The sequence below is a fragment of the Rhipicephalus sanguineus genome, chromosome 3 (assembly GCF_013339695.2).
Source record: "Rhipicephalus sanguineus isolate Rsan-2018 chromosome 3, BIME_Rsan_1.4, whole genome shotgun sequence".
In the NCBI taxonomy this organism is placed as follows: Eukaryota; Metazoa; Arthropoda; class Arachnida; order Ixodida; family Ixodidae; genus Rhipicephalus; species Rhipicephalus sanguineus.
The window spans coordinates 216,450,567-216,470,980 of record NC_051178.1 but is presented as its reverse complement, the minus strand read 5'-3'; the positions used below and the strand labels follow the sequence as shown (position 1 = coordinate 216,470,980).

Here is a 20,414-nt window from a genome sequence, read left to right as displayed (position 1 = left end):
GCGAGGTGGTCGAGTAATATCGTGGCGTGGCCCTTATCTGCTGCAAGGACGACAAAACTTTGGTTGCTGTGCATGGTCTGGATCGTGTCCTTTTTCGCCAGTGAGAAGCCCATCAATCGATTGCATTTCCGCCACGACAAGAGTATACCTGTTACTCGAGTATGTGCTTCATCTTGCATTCCGTGCCGTAACTGCCCGTTCAACAGCGCAGATCGCCCTCTTTGGGTGAAAGGCAGCGCCTGTGTTGTAGTTCATGCCACAGTGCAAGACCGTCAACTCTGTGGGACTTGGCCGATAGCAGGATAGGTTAACAACCGTCTCTTTGACGCCATTGGGAATCTTTGCACATAGCCCTTGGAGTCTCCTGTCCTGAGAAGTCTTGCACTTCCGTTCTTTTAAAGAAACTGTGAAGCATGCGTGCAGTTAAACATCTGGAAACTCATCTCCGAGAATATGCTCAAACTTGCGCCGAAGAAAGAACATTGCATTTTCTAAGTTCCGAAGCTTTTGTCTGCACTCCTGGATCCCCACTGCTGGAAGGTTCTTCTCGGCGTGCGTGATCTTGTGGTCCCAAGGTGTTAGGACTGGTGCCTTCCGACGAAGGGATTTTGGCATCAGGTACTTGGCATGGTTGCTACTGCCTCGCTTGGAAGAATGCCACAATCATCGCTAGGAAAAGAAGTGTGACGATGATACCAGATACCTTAAGTAGGGCAGAGGGAAATATGCCCCACATTTATGGTTGCATCACACACTGTGTGCATAACTGGAAAACAATGCTACATCCACTGCATTGTGAACAAGGAACCTGTACAGGTTTCGAACGTCAAAGACTGTTCCTTTTTTTACTTGGTCAGTGACCGCAATTTCGTTATGTGAAACTTGCAGTGTTTGTAAGCATGTTCAAATACAGAGGGAAAGAATTCACACTGAAAGTATCAAGCTACATCTCTCTGTTCTTTTGGAATGCATTCATACGAAAGTTCTCACAGGTCGGGAAAGTCCGGGTCCTCCTGTGCTCGCTTGGCACTCCAGTGTGCTGCATCAGGTGCCTGGGCACCTGGCAGTCGCCCAAAGAGTGACCGCTGACTCAGGATCTGTAGAAACAACACAATTGCACACATAACATAAATAGAGTGAAAGCGTTTCATCAGAAGCTGGCCTTGAAAGCTGTGCTGTAGGGTACAGAAACACAAGTGACCTCTCAAGTGTGACCTTAAAAAACAGGGTTCGAGACGGAATCAAACTCAGGAATTCTATGGCAGTTAACTCTTTCCGGCACGGTGGTCACCCACGGTAACCACCTTTTCTTCATTTTTTATCTTGAAGCACACGAGCCCCTCGCGTCAGATTTTATACGGCACGTTTCTAAAGATTTCAGCATAGTGACAGAGATGATGCCATTTCGTTTGGGCTTCATTGTTACGGGTTATGTCTGTTTTCATCCGGCTGCCGTCGTCTTCAAGGCGCGCTACACGATGGACCCGAGATATTTTTACAGAAATGAAAGTATGTCCGGTTCTTATTAAGTTGATAGCTTAGGACAACACGTTGTATAAGTAGCTAATACCAAGGAATCCATAAATTAAGAGCTGTACACAGTCAGCACAGAGCACTGTGTCGCTGAAGTTGGTCGTCACCTAGAGTGACCACCGTGCATGAAGGATCTTAGAAGGCTGGTAATATAGTATTCTTTTATTGGTGCTTGGAGGAGAAGTTTTGCGAAATACTTTAATAAGCCTTCAAGATTGAGATGGATGTGTGGTATATACCATGTCCCTGTGCTCCTGCAGGGAAAAAAGCTCTGTTTTGCAGCCTTCTAGCAAAACTGACTGGCAGACCCTTACTGCATGGTGGTCAGCTGAGGTGACCACCTCATATCTTTTGAACTGAAGGTGCCAATTTTTTTTTGCTTGTGCGAAAATAATTTTCTCAGAAAGAATTCACCGTTTTTTGCATGAAACTCTGTTTCCTGCCAAAAATGCAGCTCTGTGCATGAAAGAGTTAAAGGGGTCGTGAAAAGAAAATGAAGCTGCCCGCTTGTAATTTTCCCTGCTTCAACAAGAATTAGACATGCCGATTCCTAAATATTTCGGCGCAATATTCATTCTATAATTAATGACGCCCTTTGGAAATTGGGTGACTCCACGAGAGATCGAACATGCCTGTCCGGTCGATATTTTTGTTTTGCCTAGGTTTTTCATATGTTATCTGGGCACATTCAAAGTGCACGGAACCGACAATTTTATTTCCAAGAAACGCTCCCAGCGTGCCAGAAAAATATTTGAAGGTGGCAGCGCGGGCCTCCTCTTTTTGCTCACTGCAATGTTTTCGGATTTCGTGGCCGAATTTAACGCGAACTATAAATGATGTGTCGAAAAATTTTTTTGCTGGTTTTAATACGCATTACTGTGAATTACATCCATGCTTTTTTTATGGCGTCCTCAAAAGGAGAAAATGCGAAAAAATGGCAAACACGGCCGAAATCAAAAAAGTGTGCTAAGTTTGAGGCGCCCCTTGGTGCCTTTCCTATTTCAAACAGAAACGTCAAAACATTGTCAAATAGAGAAAAGAGCCCTTGCAACATTTATACGGAAGATGATTTACCTACGGGCAGCGTGAAAAAAGAAAAAAATAGTTAAAGAAGTGAGTTTTTTCAAAAAAGTTCATTTTCAAAAAAAAAAAAAAGAAACTCCGGTCTCAATTTTGACGACAATTTTTTTATCGAAGAGCGCTTATGTCAGTGAACAAACGGTTTTAATATCATATGTCCTCATTTGCTTTGTTCACGAGATATAACTGGCCAAAATGAACCTTGCTGTGTGCGCTCACTTCTGTGCGACTGATGGCTGTTATCAGCTCGCATTGCGCATAAATCTCAGTTTTACTTATTCTGCTGCAGCAAAACCTTGCTCTGGTGGCTTCTACCACTCTCTAAAGGGCTAACGCGTACGCAGTTTGCAGCTTACAACCTCAACTTACCCAGCCATTATTCGCTAATCAGAAGCACACAAGAAACCGCGAGTACATGGTTTAGGTGACTTCGTCAAAACTCTCCTTGCACACCAAACAAACCAACTGTACGCAGCGAAGGCCAGCTTAATCTGCAACTAAATGCCACAGTCAGCAGGCGCGCTGTTATGCAGTTGCTTTCACACTGCCTGCTTGCTTCCCTTCCATTACGTGCACTGTAGGCTCTCACCATCTTTCCCATTCAACGTGGATTGTGCCTAAACAACATTTATAAAAAGTTACCTCAATCATTTCCGAGCCGTTTATTTCACTTCCCGCTGTCACATGTTTTCGGCGTCGCAGATAACGTCTTCCTGTATCATCTCCACCTTTACCTCAGCGTTTCAGCAGCCAGGAAACGTGCGGTGCGGCGTGATTAAGCCATAAGTGGCCAAAGCTGCCCAATTGATGATGTTTTGTCGGTACTTTACTAAAGTGCTTTTCAACGTCGAGAACAGCAGAGGTCACTGGTGGCACCAGACGGACATTATCCTTAGTGTTGGCAACGAGTGTGCCCTACAAATTAATTATCACAGCCCAAAGTGCTTAGATACCCTTGGTCATAAAACGTGAAACCATGAGCAGTTCTGGAAACTCATTCATGATAGCTGCGAAGCAGTGACATAATGTGTGCGGCGCCGTTCAGTATAAACGTTTCGACTTGGTCTAGCTGTTCACGCGATGCGTGCGGCCCATGGCTACGTCCGAGTATTCTGCCAATTATTTACGCATTCACAAAAAGAAGATTGCTGAGAAAAAACATTTTCGCTGCGCAACTTTCTTTCCTTGCTCTTTTTGTTGCTGCCTCCCTCCAGAAGCTACTGTCATAGGCTGAGGATCTTCGGGACACCTGCGAGGTCTGCTAGCACTGCTTTACGCGCCTCAAGGAAAACCTGTCCACATCTAACCGCGATGAGGTAGACCAGGCATTTCTTCAGGAAGACGAAGTGATTGCTATTTTGAACAGGCGCGCCCACCTTTCCTCTGATGCTTGTAGGCGAGGTTGTAGGCTGAAAACTGTGTACGCATTAGCCCTTTAGAGGGCGGCAGCAGCCCACTTTCACACACGCTAGACACAAATAAAGTTTGAGAATACATTTTTCTTGACTAAAAGCCACGAGAGTAAGGTTTTGCTGCAGCAGAATAATTAAAACTGAGATTTATGCACAATGCAAGCTGATAACAACCATCAGTCGCACTGAAGTGGGCACACACAGCAAGGGTCATTTTGGCCAGTTATATCTCGTGAACAAAGCAAATGAGGGCATATGATATTAAAACCATGCGTTCACTGACATAAGCGCTCTTCGATAAAAGATTGTCGTCAGAATTGAGACCGGAGTTTATTTTATTTTATTTTTTGAAAACGAACTTTTTTGAAAAAACTCGCTTCTTTAACATGTTAATTTTTTTTTTCACGCTGGCCGTAGGAAAATCATCTTCCGTATAAATGTTGCAAAGACCCTATTCTATATTTGACAATGTTTTGAAGTTTCTGTTTGAAATGAGAAAGCACACTTTTTTGATTTCGGCCGTGTTTGCCATTTTTTCACATTTTCTTCCTTTTGAGGACGCCATAAAAAACTAGGCATGTAATTCACAGTAATGCGTATTAAAACCAGCAAACAAATTTTTCAACACATCATTTATAGTTTGCGTTAAATTCGGCCGCGAAATTCTAAAACACTGCAGTGAGCAATAACAGGAGGCCCGCGCCGCCACCTTCAAATATTTTTTTGGCGCGCTGGGAGAGTTTCTTGGAAATAAAATTTTCGGTTCTGTGCACTTTGAATGTGCCCACATAACATGTAAAAAACACAGGCAAAACAAGAATATCGACCGGACAGGCATGTTCGATCTCTCGTGGAATCACAGAATTGCAGTTTTCTTGGGCTCCTAAACGACTATGCGGCACTACCGGCCACCATAGGCAATAACATGTGACGTCATGATCAGGGAAGTTATAAACACAGCGTTAGCATTCTTTTGCTCTAAAGCAATAGATTTATAGGATAATAGAAAAGAAACAAATAACACAGCAACTTTAGCGCTCTGAGTTGCATACTGTGCAAGTACAGCACTTGATCTGCTTGCTTTCGCTTTCAAGTACACCCGGGCGCTGTCACGTGTGCATTCTTGCCTTTTTTCACACGATGCAGCATCTCAGTTTTTTCTTTCTAGTTGCGTTAGGTTATGTTTTGCAGCATGTTTTGGGTGGCTTAGTCCTCGCTATGCCAACCATGTGCGTTGTCACACAGTGCCGCACAACTTATCAAAGTGGAAAGAATGTTCGCTTTCACAAGCCACCGGCGTCACAATTAAGACGATATGATGCTATGAAACTCGGCCAACTATGGCTCAGCAAACATCGCTACATCGCCATGTTTTGTCGACGACAGAGACTTTTCATTGGCAGACTTAAAGTGACGTCAGCTGTACAATTAACTCTTTCGTTACCACGCCTATTCAAATCGATCACCGGTGATCGACGAAAAAAGCTGCCGATTTCGACGCGTTAAAAATTTTTCCCATGCATGCTGCAGCATCTCGCGTTTAGTTCTGGGACTGCTCTTCTACAATCCGTTTAAATTTTCCCGCTCTGACGACGTTGTGATTTTTGACGGAGTTTTTCGCGAACGAATGCGCATGTGTTACTGGAAAAGGGGGCGTGGCTGCCACACTCGGGAAAAAAATGCGCAGCTCATGTTTGTGCTCCGTTATTATCAACATTTTGGTATCAAACGATTCCTAAGAAGTCAATTATCAAATTGTGTCGTCAGTTTTGCGTGGTAATAAATTTTGGCTGTGATAATTACATGAAAACGACACCTGCTACTCACTCGCGGGCTTTGCTTCCGAGTTTGCGCAATGTTATTCAAATACAGCTCGTTTCTGAAGGTCCGTCGCGTCTCTAACTTGTTGATCTGGCCTTTTTAGCCAGTTTGCAGCAGTTTTGGTTTCGTTTCTCTTTATCTACGCGAGAGGGGCGCATCGGGCGTTAGCGTCGACGCGCGCGGCAATCTCTCGGACGCTCCCATGGCGTCGTCAACCCGCGGGGTTGCGTCACGGGAAAAACGTTCCGCTCCAAAGCGTACTCAACCCGCTCACGAATTTAGTGAAGCTGAGTCAAGCTGTGAGGCCGAAGACGACACCAGCTCATCTTCAAGCGCTGACAGCGACGATGCTTCGAGCCAGCCCGGGCCATCCTCAGCTGTGTACCGCTAAGTTTCGTTTTCGGCCTTGAGCGGTCTCGTCCGTCGGAAGCGCTTATCTGCCGATCTCGGTGCACGACCTTTGAGATGTCCTGGTTATCTGCAGGATACGCACAGCGCTTGGACAGGATGTGCTGCCCCCGGCAGCCAGAAAGCTTCAATTTTCACCAAGAAGGCCGCCCGGTGCGCATCTCGGCCCGGCACACCGGAGCAGCGCAAAACGTTTCACAACGGCGCGCGATTTTTTTTCCTGTTTTCAGAGAAACTCTTCAGAGAAACTCTAATAGACCTTTTTCAAGCACACGAGCACCACCAACGGGCGCGCAAGCGCTCATGGGAAATGTGTGTACGCCGCAGCAGCCGCCGCCACAAGCGCGCGGGCCTCGGGGAGTTGGGGGGGTTCAACCCCCCCCCCCCCCCCGAAATTTTTCAGTTTTGCTTGCGTATATATACACGCACACATACAAACGCACGCACGAACATACATAAAGTATGGTTGAACCCCCCCCCCCCCCGAAAAAAATTTCTGGCTACGCCCCTGTTTCTCGCGTTGTCTGATTAGGTTGATGGTACAAAATTACTGTGCTTTCGAAGATGGGATTACATTTTCGTGACTGACATAGAGAGGCGAGATGAGACGGCTCCATTCAATGAATTTCGATGCTCGCTGAGGCGTGTATATATACGTATTGATACATCGACCACTCTGGACGATGTACATGTGGACACAAGAAAGATAAATTTACGGTTAACTCCTACACAATTTACAAAACAATCGGCATGCCTCTGACCGCATTTTTCTTTGCCAACCGACCCCTGCGACCTTAATGCGACTGAGCTTATTTGGGGCGGCAAACACAACCTTCACCCCCACATCGCTTCCCTACGTTCTTCAGGCCATGCAACTGAATAACTTCTTATACATACGTGGAATAACTGCAGTATTTCTAGTTTCTTCATTATTTACGGATAGAGAATGTCCGTGTTAATCTTTCTTTGCCATGCCAACAGATTTTCGCGAACCGATACAACGATACGCAGGATATCCCGCCTCTTTGATCACTTTGCAGCTGGAAACTACTGCTCATCTTATGTGCGCAAGTTTTTTTCCAATGCCTTGCGTAATCATGACATCACAATTCCTAGTTTAACAACATTGGAATGCGCCGACGCGAAATTGAACACCGATTTCACTGAACGCGGGCCATAGTGCCCGCGAACATGCTCCGCAGTGAAACTTAAAAGCATGTATCAAGAAACTGCAAATTGTTAAAGCAAGGCATCTCACAAGTGAATTCTAGTCCAATCCCTTTTTCTTTAAACACGTTTAGGATGTACTCACTTCTTTTTACAGCGCATGACTTGTCAATTAAAATAATATAATCATCTGCATACCTGAACACTCTAACACTGTAACACCTCTCTACAGTTTGGTTAAACCCTATCACGAGCCACTATGGCATCAAATGCCGTAGTGGATTGTGAACAAGTAATCATTGAATAAATACGAATTCGGTGTTCCAGCTCACATTGCTCACGATAGCACGTTTTTACTGCATGTATACCGGCACGTGATAACTCGAATGCCGCTTAACTGCTACATCCGGTATACATCCGCTCGGTAATATACCTACACTGACTGCATCATTTCTTTCGCATTTCATGCATAGAGATACACGCTGGTGCGTTCAGATGTGTAGTATTTAGGATTTAATACTAGTCAACCAGCGGCGACGCGTTTTTTTTTTTTTCGTTTGGTGCTCCCACGGCGGCTTGGTGCTCCCACAGCCGGCGGGCTCGCCGTACACACTTTTCCCAAAGTGCTTTGCGCGCCCTCGGGGGGTTCTGGGATTGCTTGAAAAAGGTCTATTTTGACCAGCTATCCTTCCGGTTGGAGCTCGCTCAACAGCTTCTCGAGGTGGATGCGGATGATGTTCCACGAGTGGAGCCTCCGCCAAAAAAAGTGCAGCACCACCCCAAAAAGATGCCGAAAAGGAAAAACTGCCGCAAGTGCTATGAGGAACGCAAAGTTGAAAAAAAGAACGAACGTTCTTTGTGAAACCTGTGGCGTCCACCTGTGCTTCACGAAAACCAGAAACTGCTTCACCGCATGGCGCGAGCGGTGAAGCAGTTTTCGGTCTGCAGTATTTTTGATCTGTGTAAAAAATGGCTTTATGCAGATTGTTTATTTTTCTTTTAGAATATTCCTAGATCATTTCCCTTCAAAATGTATATTTTGAATTTTGTTTGTTCGTAATATTTTTGTAGATATTGTGTTTTGTTTGTACTGTTTTTCTCAAATTCCTGCAAAAGTGGTAGATTTCAGATTTTTTATAAGTTTTGTAACATCTTTTTTGTTTTGAAACTTGTGTTATCTATAAAGAGGAATTCATTATGCACAATTTGGTGTGCTGCAATGTTACCTAGAGCATTATTTATACTAGCAATAAATTTCTTCCTCAGACCTATAAAAAATGGCCATTTTCATGCGGTAACGAAAGAGTTAAGGCCCGAACACACGTACGCGTTGCAACGCGTCAACGCGCGACTTTTTGATGCGGCGCCACGCCCTCTCCCTATGGAGAGGGAGGGCGCGCAGCTTAGTGCCCTCTCTCCCCATAGGGAGAGGGCGCGGCGCCGCGTCGAAAGGTCACGAGCTGACACGCTGCAACGCGTACGTGTGGTCGGGCCTTTAACCCCTTCAGGGTTTTCGCCATACATGTACGGCAGAAGCTTCCTGGTACGAAAGTGTTTTTGTCGTACATGTACGGCATAGCGTTTATTTTTAAAGCGCACGCCTTTTTTGATCATTTCTCTTGCTTGGCCTGTGCTGCCACACTTCGGGAATACGTGGATTTTTTTTCATGTGCCGATGTCTCTCTGTTGTTGCTTTATTTATGCTTTGCAAAACGGCGCGCCAGCTATTGCTTGGGCTACCGAGGGCGCCCGTGGCACGGTTGGTTTCAAATACGCGTTTTCTTCAATCATTTCTTTTGCTTGGAATGTGCTGCCATGCTTCGGGAATACATGGAATTTTTTTTAATGCATCAATGTCTCTCCATCTGTCTTTTTTTTTTTTTTCAAAGCGGCGCAATGGCTTTCACTTGCACATCAGAACACGCACACGCGGTCCGGCTGGTTTCAGTTTTGTCCTTCCGGTGGTTTTTGCTTCTTGCACCCACAAAGCTGATGGCTGTTTGGTTTCTAATCTCTCAAAGGGTGACCGCTTGTTACTCTCTCGTTTATTGCTCCCCAGCCCAATTACATCTGTTTTCCTGCGGCGCTAAATTACACAAACGCAGCCGCCGTGATTGCGTTTCCTGTTTTGGGGTCTCGGAAAAACTAACTACGTCTGTTGGTGATAAGACGAAGGATTACTGTAGCTTTTTTACTCGTTTTGCTTTCCGGACGGGCGCACAACCATAGAGTTTTCTTCCGTGCGCTCACTGATGCAGTTTGCTTATGCTATGGAAGCGCGCGCCGGTTGCTCTGCTGCCGGTGAGTCGAGCAGCGATTCTTCCGATGCGGACTATTCCCCAAGTGCCGAATCAGAATCTGATTCATTGGATTTCAGTATGTCAGACGAGGATTTTCTGACGAGTTCAGATTCCGATGACGATCAAGGAGCGACATCTGAAAAGCGTGCGCGGCGAGACGATGCGGACTGGATCAAAGGTGACTTTTGCCCATCCGTGTTTCCATTTGATGCCACTTATTCAGGACAAGTGTCTAGCTCTCTGTTGCTGCCGGATGCAAAAGAAGTCGAGTACTTCAAGCTTTTCTTTGATGAAGGGCTTGATTTAACTACAAATAAACCATGTGTATGTAACAAAAATGATTTTTTTGTCATTTTACGGTCACGAAAAAATATTTTAGACAATTTTTTTCTGAAATAGAATCGTCTGAAGAATTTATTTCAGCAATAAAAAAATTACATTCTTGGAATGGGTTTCGCGAAAAAATTCGACCCTTAAAGGGTTAATGAGCTGGGAAATCATAATTGTGCTTTTAGAGTTATTAAATGAACCCGGACGATAAAATTAGTCAAGGTATAGGCACCAGGCGCAAGGCGACTTTGGACTGGTGGTGCCTCTATTGGTCGAAGTGCCGAACTAATGGCATGTGGGTGCCAGAAAGGGGCAGGTGTTTGCTGCGGGGACGCGGGGCTGGATGTTGGCTGAGCTTCACTGTGCTCGCGTCGCTTGTGTCCTGCGCTGACGAAATGTAGGGGTGTGCGAAAAGCGAATTTTAGAACCGAATCGAATACAAATCAAATAGTGATGACCCTGAATCGGATACGAATACAAATCGAATACTGTTCAAATAGCATACCTGCCAAGTTTGGAGAAACGGAATCCGGGAGATTTACTCAAGGGGGGGGGGTATAAAGTATGCCGACCGCGGGAGGGGGGGGGGGGGTGTACTGCGATAGTAATTATACGGACATTAGGCAGTTTTAGAATAGCGTGCGCAAAGCTTTGTGTTGGCTTCTCGCGCAACTGCGCATGCGTCGTGCGCTAACCGCTTGCGGGCTCCCGTTAAGTGACGGAAATAGCGGGCCGCAAACGCTAACTTAGCGTACGCTATTCTAAAATTGCCTACTCAGTGGGATTTTGCGGTCGCCGCTGATCTGTACAGAGTCGAAACCGATAACATCGCTTACGCATCGTCTGTTTCACATGCGAGTAAAAGCGCGTTAGCGCTAGGGACGAACGTGGTTGAAGCAGAGATGAAACGACGCGGCCGTCACCGTCGCGCGAAGGGCACACGTGATAACATCGCTCCGCGTGCGAGGCCTGTCGTCGCTTGCTTACCAGTTATTTCGTCGGCCAAGGGACCATAAGGGGCACCGTTGAGACGGGGACGGTCGCGAGCGCTGGCGAACGCACTATCTCGACAGACATCGGTAACGGCTACCCTTTTAAGTGTTGGGCTCTCCACTTAAAGCAGTAGTGACACAAAATTCTGAAGGCGAGATAACTCGTGGAATAGATTTGTGTGTACAAAAACGCATCATCTACGAAATATTAACGGCTGATATAACCTATAACACATTTAGGATCAATTATTAAATTGCGTGTTGCGCATCTGTACGCAGAACGTCCCACCTCGCGTCACGACATCAAATAACAGCTACCTGCATCACGAGCTTGTGTTGGCGCCATAATTCTTGAGAGCGCTCTCTCCTAGCGAAAACAGAGCGCACCTTTTTTATGTACTTTATGTACACATCACAGGCAAGACACGGCTGCAGCGCTATGACACGTTTGCGTTGGCAGCCCTGCGGCACTAAGTGCACAGCTACTTCATGCGCAATGAAACTGAGCTGAACCTTTCTACCATCGTTAAAAAAAAAAAGAAGAAGAATCCTTTCTACTACGTGGCCAGACAACTTTGCTCATGCACCCTGTTTATCTATCTCGTGAGGTGAATTTCCTTGTTTGTTATCAAATTGTTGTTTTTTATGAAAGAGTGTTCACGTGACTGTCGTGCGCAAAACTGGTATATGAATCGGCAGAGAATGAAATAACCCACTGTTGTTAGTAGCGCCAGTGTGTGTACGTCTCTTCCTTCTGTCCGTGTCCTCGTATGCGCTCAACTCATTCAAGTTTGCTCATGTGGCCAGACAAAGCACTGGGCGCGCGGGGCAAAACTGGATTTCCGGGAGATTTTCCTATGACCCGTACAACCGGGAGAAACGTTCAAAATCCGGGAGTCTCCCGGCTAATCCGGGAGACTTGGCAGGTATGAAATAGTAAGACAGCCATTTTCAAAAAAGCTCTAGGCTGGTAAGGCAACAATCTTTAAAACAGCCTAGGAATTCCGCAACATTTTATTTGAAACAAATATTCACAGGCTTTAACAAAGTAGCATTACAGTTACTTTTAACCGAGAAAGGATACTGCAATTATTTAACCTTGAGGCAAGCGCGTATACAGCAATAACTATAGAGCCTTTAAAATATTTTGTAACTGCTGGCTGAAATATAGCAGTGAGTACAGTTTTCGAGTGGTACTTTGTCAACAGCTTTTAAATAAAACTGATTCATAAATATGAAGCAAGTTTCAGTAGTTAATATTATCATGAATTTCATATTTTTTTGCTAGTGCATTGATGTCATGTCATGTAGTGGATTGATGACAATGTCGCATCGGCGACACGAGTTTTAAACAAAAGCGCCTTCATCATGTGATCAATAGAGTCGATAGTCCTGTAAGTACATGGGCTGCATGCATCTGGGTAATTCGGTGATGACAACAAGAAAAGTTACCCCTCGCTGTTCCAACGTCTCGTTCCTTCGTGCATTTTTCGTCACTGCCGATTATTCGAAGAATATTCGGTATATCAAATATGCACTATTCGATTCGAGTACCGAATCGAATAGAACACTATTCGATTCCTTATTCGCAATTTTCGAATATTCGCACACCCCTACCGAAATGCCTCGGAGAACGAAGTCCGAGCAGACATGTTGCGCTGTAGGCTGTACAAACAGCAATGCAAACATGGATAAAGCTGAAGAGTACATCCAGTTCCATCGGTTCCCGTGTGCAATCGCCGTCGACGCTGGCCTTGCTCGTACACCTTCGTGGCCTTCGTTGCGTCAGGCTACGTGAAATGCACAGACTGAAGATATATCATAGCTGTTAAAATATTACGAACGGTGAAGCATCGAAAATAAAACAAAAAAATAACAGGAGTGTGCAAGTACAACTAAGGAACGTGTGCTATCGGCAAAGCATCGCGTAATAAAAAGACGAAAAGCTAATGGGAGACTTACGCTCTCCTTTTTTAAATGTTAGGAGATAATGTTAACGTGTAGACAGAATAACAAAGTACTGAAAAAATAGAAAAGGTGCTACTTATACCTAGCTCCGCATCGTAGCTTACCACGTTAAGTTTCGTCTGCGGGGCGCACTTGCAACGCAATTTGCACTCGTCTCCTTTTTGTGATATTGTGCGCATGTGACCTGCTTCGTGCAATCGGCGAACCTTCTCTAAAGGAGATGCACGAAAACGCGTACGCCAGCTGATCAAGCCTTTAAAACCGCAGCGCAAAATAAATGGCAGCGCCATGATTTCACTTGCGCTGTCAGGACTTACCTTCCCGCCAGGGGTGCTCCAGACAGCGGTGAGTAACAGCGAGTTCGGCAGTTAAAATGCAAAGATGCTTATTTTACAACGTGTCGCCAATCGGGCCTGTCTCATTCGCAGTCCCGAAAGGGAGGAGGCATCGTGCCCCTTCTGGTCCCCCTCCGAACGAAAACAAACGCATAAAAGCACAGCACCCCACAAAGAACCTGACTCGTTTGATTTTCCGACGGTGCTCCTCGGTGGGAAGACATGAAAGGGAAACGTGCCATCCTTTCTAGGTGACTTGGCGACCATTAAACGCGCCCATAGCCGCAAACGACTGCGCGGGAGTCTCCCAGAAGCCCGGCGACGGGTCCTGTTATCTAAACACCTGTTCGACAGTCGAACGCTATGTGCATTGTTCAAAAGAACACTGTTACTGCCGCTTCTCTTTGCCTTGAGCGCCAAACGGCAAACTCTATAGCTTCGGATGATTCAACAAGAAACGCCACCGCTCCTCTTCGAATACGGTCCCCAGTGTAACAGAGCCTACTCCGCGTCATCTGCTTCACATGCCAGTGCTTTCTCTGTCGCCGCTTGTGGCGCTGTTCGGGAGAAGCGCTGCTGGCGCCTTACGACGGCCACCCGGTGCCTATAGTATTGAATGGACGGCCAGAATTCCGAATACACACGTAGTTGAAAATTTTCAGAAAACATTTCACGACCCCTTTAAGTGTTCTACCACAAGCCATACTAGCACTTGAAACTGCTCCAGAAAACTATCCTGTACAGGTCTTGCGAGGAGTCACATTAACAGACATAATATTGTGCGGCAGAAGCATAGAATCGCACCAGGCATCACACTGTGTGAATTGCGTAATGAGTGAGTGGTGTAAGCTTCGCAATGATAAGAGTAGAGCGCTGCATGGGTCGTGATTCTGGGCCCGGGCCCGGCCTGGGCCCGGAACTTGTTTAAGTTAACCCGCCCGAACCCGGCCCGGTGACTAAAAGCGAGACCCGGGCCCGAACCCGAGAAAAAATTTCGCCTACCTGGCCTGGCCCGGCCCGACCGCACATCGGGCCCGACGGGGGTCCGAACCACTAATCTAGCTGGTGTTGCCCGAACATGGAATCGACAGCAAGGTGTTTTAAGTGGCAAATATCTATGCTTTCTTGGCGCATGTTTCGCGAACAATTATACATTAACCTACGGTAATTTCTCGTAAAAAGGGACTCACGGTGGAAACAGTTGAGCTGACATACTGGGCACAATGGATGTTTGTTCAGCAGTGGTATACTGTACCTATTTTTTCTGCAAATACAATGGGGATCAAGGGCATTTTGTAGCAGATAATACTGTAGCAAAGAAAGGGATATGCAGCACGAGTTTAGTTTCAATATGTAGCGCATTAAAAACAGGAGACAGAGAACAGAACGCCCTCTTCACTTTCTTTTTATTGCACTCTCCGTTGAAATATAAAGCATGTTCTAACGACAAAGCCGATTGTGCACCCTTATGGATATGTAGCACCTGTCTAACGGTGAGCTATTTATATACACCATTTACCGTTCATGGTACTCGGAGATCGGTGGCACTTCAGCGTGTTTTCGTTATCACTAGAAAGATGGTGCAATGGGCTCGAAGGGCACGCTGGTTGCCTCGCGCATTGCGATGTGCGTGCACCCCACAGGGCGTGGTTGCTTGTGCATGCGTGCTTATCTCGTGATGGGAGAGAGAGAGAGAATAAACTTTATTGAAGAATTAGAGTACGTGGCTAATCCCGGGTGGAGCCCTCTTGTAGAGCCCCACTGGCCACGGCGGCTCGCCGGGCCTGGTCTAGGGTCACCAGTTGGCTCCCCAGTGCCAGCTCGGAAAGCCGTGCCTCCCAAGACCACGTTGTGAGTATTTGTAGTGAGCGCACCAACCTAGATACTGCATTGGCTGGCCGCTCGGTACATTGGTAAGTGATGTGTGTAAGTGTGGCTCTGTGGTCCCTACACCAGGGGCATACCCCTGTTGTGTACACCTGTGGAAAAATTGCGTGTAGTTTTGATATGTGGGGATATGTGTTCGTTTGGAGGCGGCGCCAATCCCGGGCTTGTTGGCTGCTTAAGTTGGGATGTGGAGGGCCGTACTGGCGTCTTGTAAGGCGTTGGTTTTCCAATATCTGCCTGCTTGTTACACTTTGTTCTTCATGGTGCCCTGTGAGATGTCCGGAGGAGAGTCCTGCGTCTCGGCCAGTAAGTCCGCGAGATACGCAGTTTGCCTCCTCGTTCCCCCTCAGGCCGTCATGCCCTGGGCACCAAGTGACGCCATGTGCCTCCATCAACGTGGGCCCTAAAATATCAGTGACGCATCTTGGAAGTGTGCCTCTAAGGTATAAGCGACATGCAGCTTGCGAGTCTGTCAAAATATATGCTGGGCGCCCCCTTCTTTCGGCTTCTCTAATTGCCAAGGCTATGGCTGCTGCCTCTGCGGTGGCACTTGATCTGGTGGGTAGGGACGCGCAGGCCACGACTTTGCTTTGGTTAGTCACTGCCAATGCATATGCTTGTTTTCTGGGGCCTTATGGCGGCGCGGTATAAAGACTGGCGTCGGTAAAGTAGGCGTCTGGATCGCTACTTCTCTGCAGTTTTCGGGCTCGCGCTTGACGGCGCTTTTTGTTGTAGAGCGGGTGCATGTTTTTTGGAACTGGTTCCACGATGATTTGTTCACGTATTTGCTTGGATACAATGACCGTCTCATCGCCACAATATTGAGGGGTGAGAGGGTATCCCAGCCTCTGTAGCAGTTTTCTTCCCTGGTTCGTTGTGGTGAGTCGTTCTCGCTGTGCGATTAACGTGGCGGCTGCCAATTCTTCATACGTATTATGCATGCCGAGTTCCATGAGTTTTTCTGTGCTTGTGCTGTTCGGAAGTCGTTTGTACGTCTTGCGCTCTCACCGCAAGTGTGCATTGAAGTTACAGAGAGCTTGAAGGTCACTTCGCTCACTGCAGCGGCCGCTTTTGCGAAAGCAGCACGCTGCTCACGCACAAATAAGTTACAACTGTGACAGTTACTTCACGCTCAACATGTGTATACTTGTGCGTTCGTTTCGTGCGTCCTCCTTTATGTTTGAGCGAGACGCTTTAACTGTCGTGCTGTGACAGTTGTTAGTTCGCGCTCATCCTGTTTATGTTCTTTGGCACTGACTACGGTGACGGGGCCCGTCACCGTAGTGAAAATTGTAATAGTGACGGGGCCCGTCATAATAGCGAGGTATCTAAAGTGACGGGCCCCGTCATCGTAAAGCGTTGACTACGATGACGGGGCCCGTCAGTGTAGTACCACCGTAAAAGTGACGGGACCCCTTTACCGTATATTTTTGGTGTGGCGTTCGTGGCGTAGTTGGTTGGCGCGCTCTCCATGGAGTGTTAGGGCTGCAGGTCGTCAATTCGATTCCACCCGTTTTTTTTGTTTTTTTTTTTTTTGTCAGGTTATGCGTCAACGTCAACGTTACTGCTCTGACGGAGTCGTAACTTTTTCGTTCATGTCTGCGGCGGTTGGACAGCGCTAGCGTTCGGATGATGCGTTGTTCCTATGCGACCTCGGCTCTAATCATGCTGAATAAGAAAATTTTTCCTTTTTTCAGTATGGTTTCACAATACCGTCCCAAGCTTCCGGCTAGTCAACAATAGTTACTCATTCGTGGTAGCACGGCTCAGCGTGGGAGAGCGGAGCCCGTTAATCAGCATGTCGCTGCGCCGCTGACTGTCATGCGCTGCGCAGCCAGTTACAGGGACGCCATGGGCGCAGCGGGGACAGCCAGTCAAATCAGCAATGTTCCCTCCGAGATGTCTTTCGACAATGGAAAACAATTCTAGAAAAAATCCAGGAAGACTTCAGGCGCACGTGGCTGTTTTGGTCGGCGGTGCACGACAGTACGAAAATATTTCGGGGGGGAAGGGGAGCAGCGACGCAGCGACATTGGCGACATACTGATATGCAGTGTCAGCGGCGCAGCAACATGCTGATTAACGGGCTCCGCTCTCCCACGCTGAGCCGTGCTACCACGAATGAGTAACTAGTGTTGACTAGCCGGAAGCTCGGGACGGTATTGTGAAACAATACTGAAAAAAGAAAGGAAAAATTTTCTTATTCAGCGCAATTAGAACCGAGGTCGCATAGGAACAACGCATCATCCGAACGCTAGGGCTGTCTAACCGCCGCAGACATGAACGAAAAAGTTACGACTCTGTCAGAGCAGTAACGTTGATGTCAACTCATAACCTGACAAAAAAAAAACCCATGTGGAATCGAACTGATGACCTGCAGCCCTAAACACTCAATGGACAGTGCGTCAACCAACTATGCCCCGAACACCACACACCGAGGGCGTCTAAAACGACGAAAAAATCTACGGTAAAGGGGCCCCGTCACTTTTACGACGGTACTACTGCGCTGACGGGCCCAGTCACGGTAGTCAGTGCTTTACGATGACGGGGCCCTTCACTATAAGTATGTCGCTATTATGACGGGCCCCGTCACTATTACAATTTACACTGCGGTGACGGGGCCCGTCACTGTAGTCAGTGCCATGTTCTTTCCGTGCGTCCTTTCTGCTCGAGCAGCGCGTTGCGAGTTTCTAGCTGCTTGCCGTTCTTCGCGTGACATTACAATTTGTTGCTATAGCATTCATTTCTTCGCCCTTGTGTCAAAACAATGCACAACAAACGCTCAGCTACGTCTGTGAAGACAAGTCTCACTTTTGTGTGATACCGATTCCTATGACAAAAGGATCAGCCATATTTTCTTGTGGCAAATTTTATAGTTAATTTCTTCACGTGTTGTTGTGCAAAAAGTCAAATTGTCAAGAGATTCCAGCTTCAAGCACACCATGCGCTGTTGCATCACATATCCTGCAGCGTTAAAAGTTGCTCGCACTGCTTGAGCTAGCCGCAGGGGTGCACATCTACCTTGCGAATTCTGAAGGCGTCGGCAGTCGTTCTTAACTTCCACCACTGCATGGAGAAAATTTAGAATATTTTTGTGGACCTCTGCAGAATGAACATAGCTGTCTAGCTCATCCCTTCATTTCTCTTGTTCTCGAACCTCGTGCCACTCTTCAACGTCATCTATTGGCTGCAAGATCGAGCAGAGTCGCCGCCTGGCGGCTTCTGTCTGAACCGTGCCTAGTTGTGATTGCTCCACGCGCCCAGTGTCTGCTAGCCACGTTGTGTTTGCATGCGGGCGTATGTCATGCAGGTCCTCAAAAGGCGGTTTGTTCCGTTGCGTTAGTGCTACTTTAACCGCTCGTACGGATACCTAACACCATGTAAAGAAGCATTTGGCCTTGACCGGCTGTATATTTACTGTAATAAAATCAGTGAGTGCACTTGTCGAGAGTGCTGTGTGTGGTCGTCGCATCCTCCGTTCACGAGAGTCATATCAGTGTAGGTGCCGCACTGTGGTCCAAGCGCATTGCCAAGTGCACTTGGCGTTGTCCTAAATATGAGAAGTATTAAATCTCATGTGAATATAGCCTTTTAGCGGCTCGGTGGTAAAATAAAGGCTCTCATGCACTTGCGCATTGTGGTTAGATGTATAACTTCGGCACAGTCGTATATAGGTGACGCGACGAGCTTTAGTTGTGTACGGTCCTGGTCCCACTGCAGAGAAATATTTCTGTCAAGTCACGTCTGACACTTGGGTACTTAAATTGTCCCCTAAAAAGAACAAAAAATGAAATGACATGGAAATCGCAAAACTGAGTTGCCTTGCGCAATTTTAACTTGTGGCGAAATTTATACAAGAACACCCGTGTACTTAAATTAAGGTATGCATTAAAGAGCCCTGATGGTCAAAATTAATCCAAACAGCGTACTTTACATTTATGTCGAAGTAATTTCACGTGAAGAGACATCTTCTTTTTTTTTTTCCTTATCTTGAGCGTTTGTGTTGTGTTGTTATAGACTGACGGAAGGCAGCGGACATTATTCAAATGAAAAAACGTACTTTGGTCCCCTGAAATAACCGGGTCTTTGTTCCATTACTGTCGTGCAAGTAATCAATCGAATAAAGTTCCGTGCTGTACAGTTACCTTTGCGTACTGTTACTGGAATAAAAACAAGCGTGTGCATGTTAAATGCCTACATAGCGCTAAAGCGCTGTCAGCCACGTAGCTTTCCTCAGTAAACCTATCAACTGTCCTACATTTCATGGAGAACTGAATAAGAAATGCGGATGAATATTTGAGCACGCAGGGCAAAAACTACTATTTGAACTCATCTTGAAGGAATACGGGCTTTCTTTTTGTTAAAGATATCCAGATGAACAAGTAGATACTTAATTCAGTCGCGCTACATCAGAGTGTAGTAGGTGGAACACAAGCTAAACATGTACAAATAATACAAGAAAACGTCATCCATTGCGAAGACGCCGACTGTTGCCGAAGGCGAGACCTGCGTTTGTTGACAGAATGCGCTTCTCTCACAAGTGATAGTAACGTTCGGCGCGCTTGGTGCATTAATTCGGGAATGAAGAGCGCACCTATTACCAGAAAGCTGCAGTCAACGCATTTTGTATGCCGGAAATCGGGTCAGATCGCTCACAACGAAGCGCTGTTGTGTGCGTTTGTGTTCACGCCGACAACCGCCTATCCACACTTACGCGGCGACGGTGCTGCCACCTGTAGGCCGATCCCGCGGCGAATAAAACTCCTCTTTGAGGGCTTCTCCTTGCTGTTTTCTACAGTGTATGTTATGCACAGTTTGCACCGTGCTTTTTTTTCTTTTTCATATTATAATGGTGTATGCCTTCCTAACGATCTTGTACTGGTAGAAAAGGTGGTCATTGGACTACACGGGTAAAAGTGGCATGAGGTGGATGAAGCGATTTCGATCAATTTTCGGGGTTCGTTACCAGTGTGGTAATAAAGGTGCGAATAAGCTTCTCAATGCTTACTCATTGGATGCATATGGTTTGAGGTAAAGGGACATCACCCGGCACGGAATTCGTAATTGTCTTTTTTTAGGCCAGATATTTCGTCAAGCGAATATACTTTGCCCCAAGCCTAGTTTAATGGGCCTATGCTATTCCTGTACATTTCAACGCTGTTGAGGCAGTATAATGTAGCT

General features: G+C 46.6%; 1 protein-coding gene across 1 annotated transcript in view; it reads right to left on the bottom strand.

The window, feature by feature from the left end:
- The window catches only part of LOC119388284 (transcription factor Dp-1), a 147,503-nt gene that overhangs the window by 108,729 nt on the left and 18,360 nt on the right, over positions 1–20,414 (bottom strand). Inside the window, exon 3 of the mRNA XM_049413902.1 lies at positions 991–1,097. Coding sequence (XP_049269859.1) covers positions 991–1,097 — 107 coding nt within the window. The remainder of the gene's footprint in view (positions 1–990; positions 1,098–20,414) is intronic.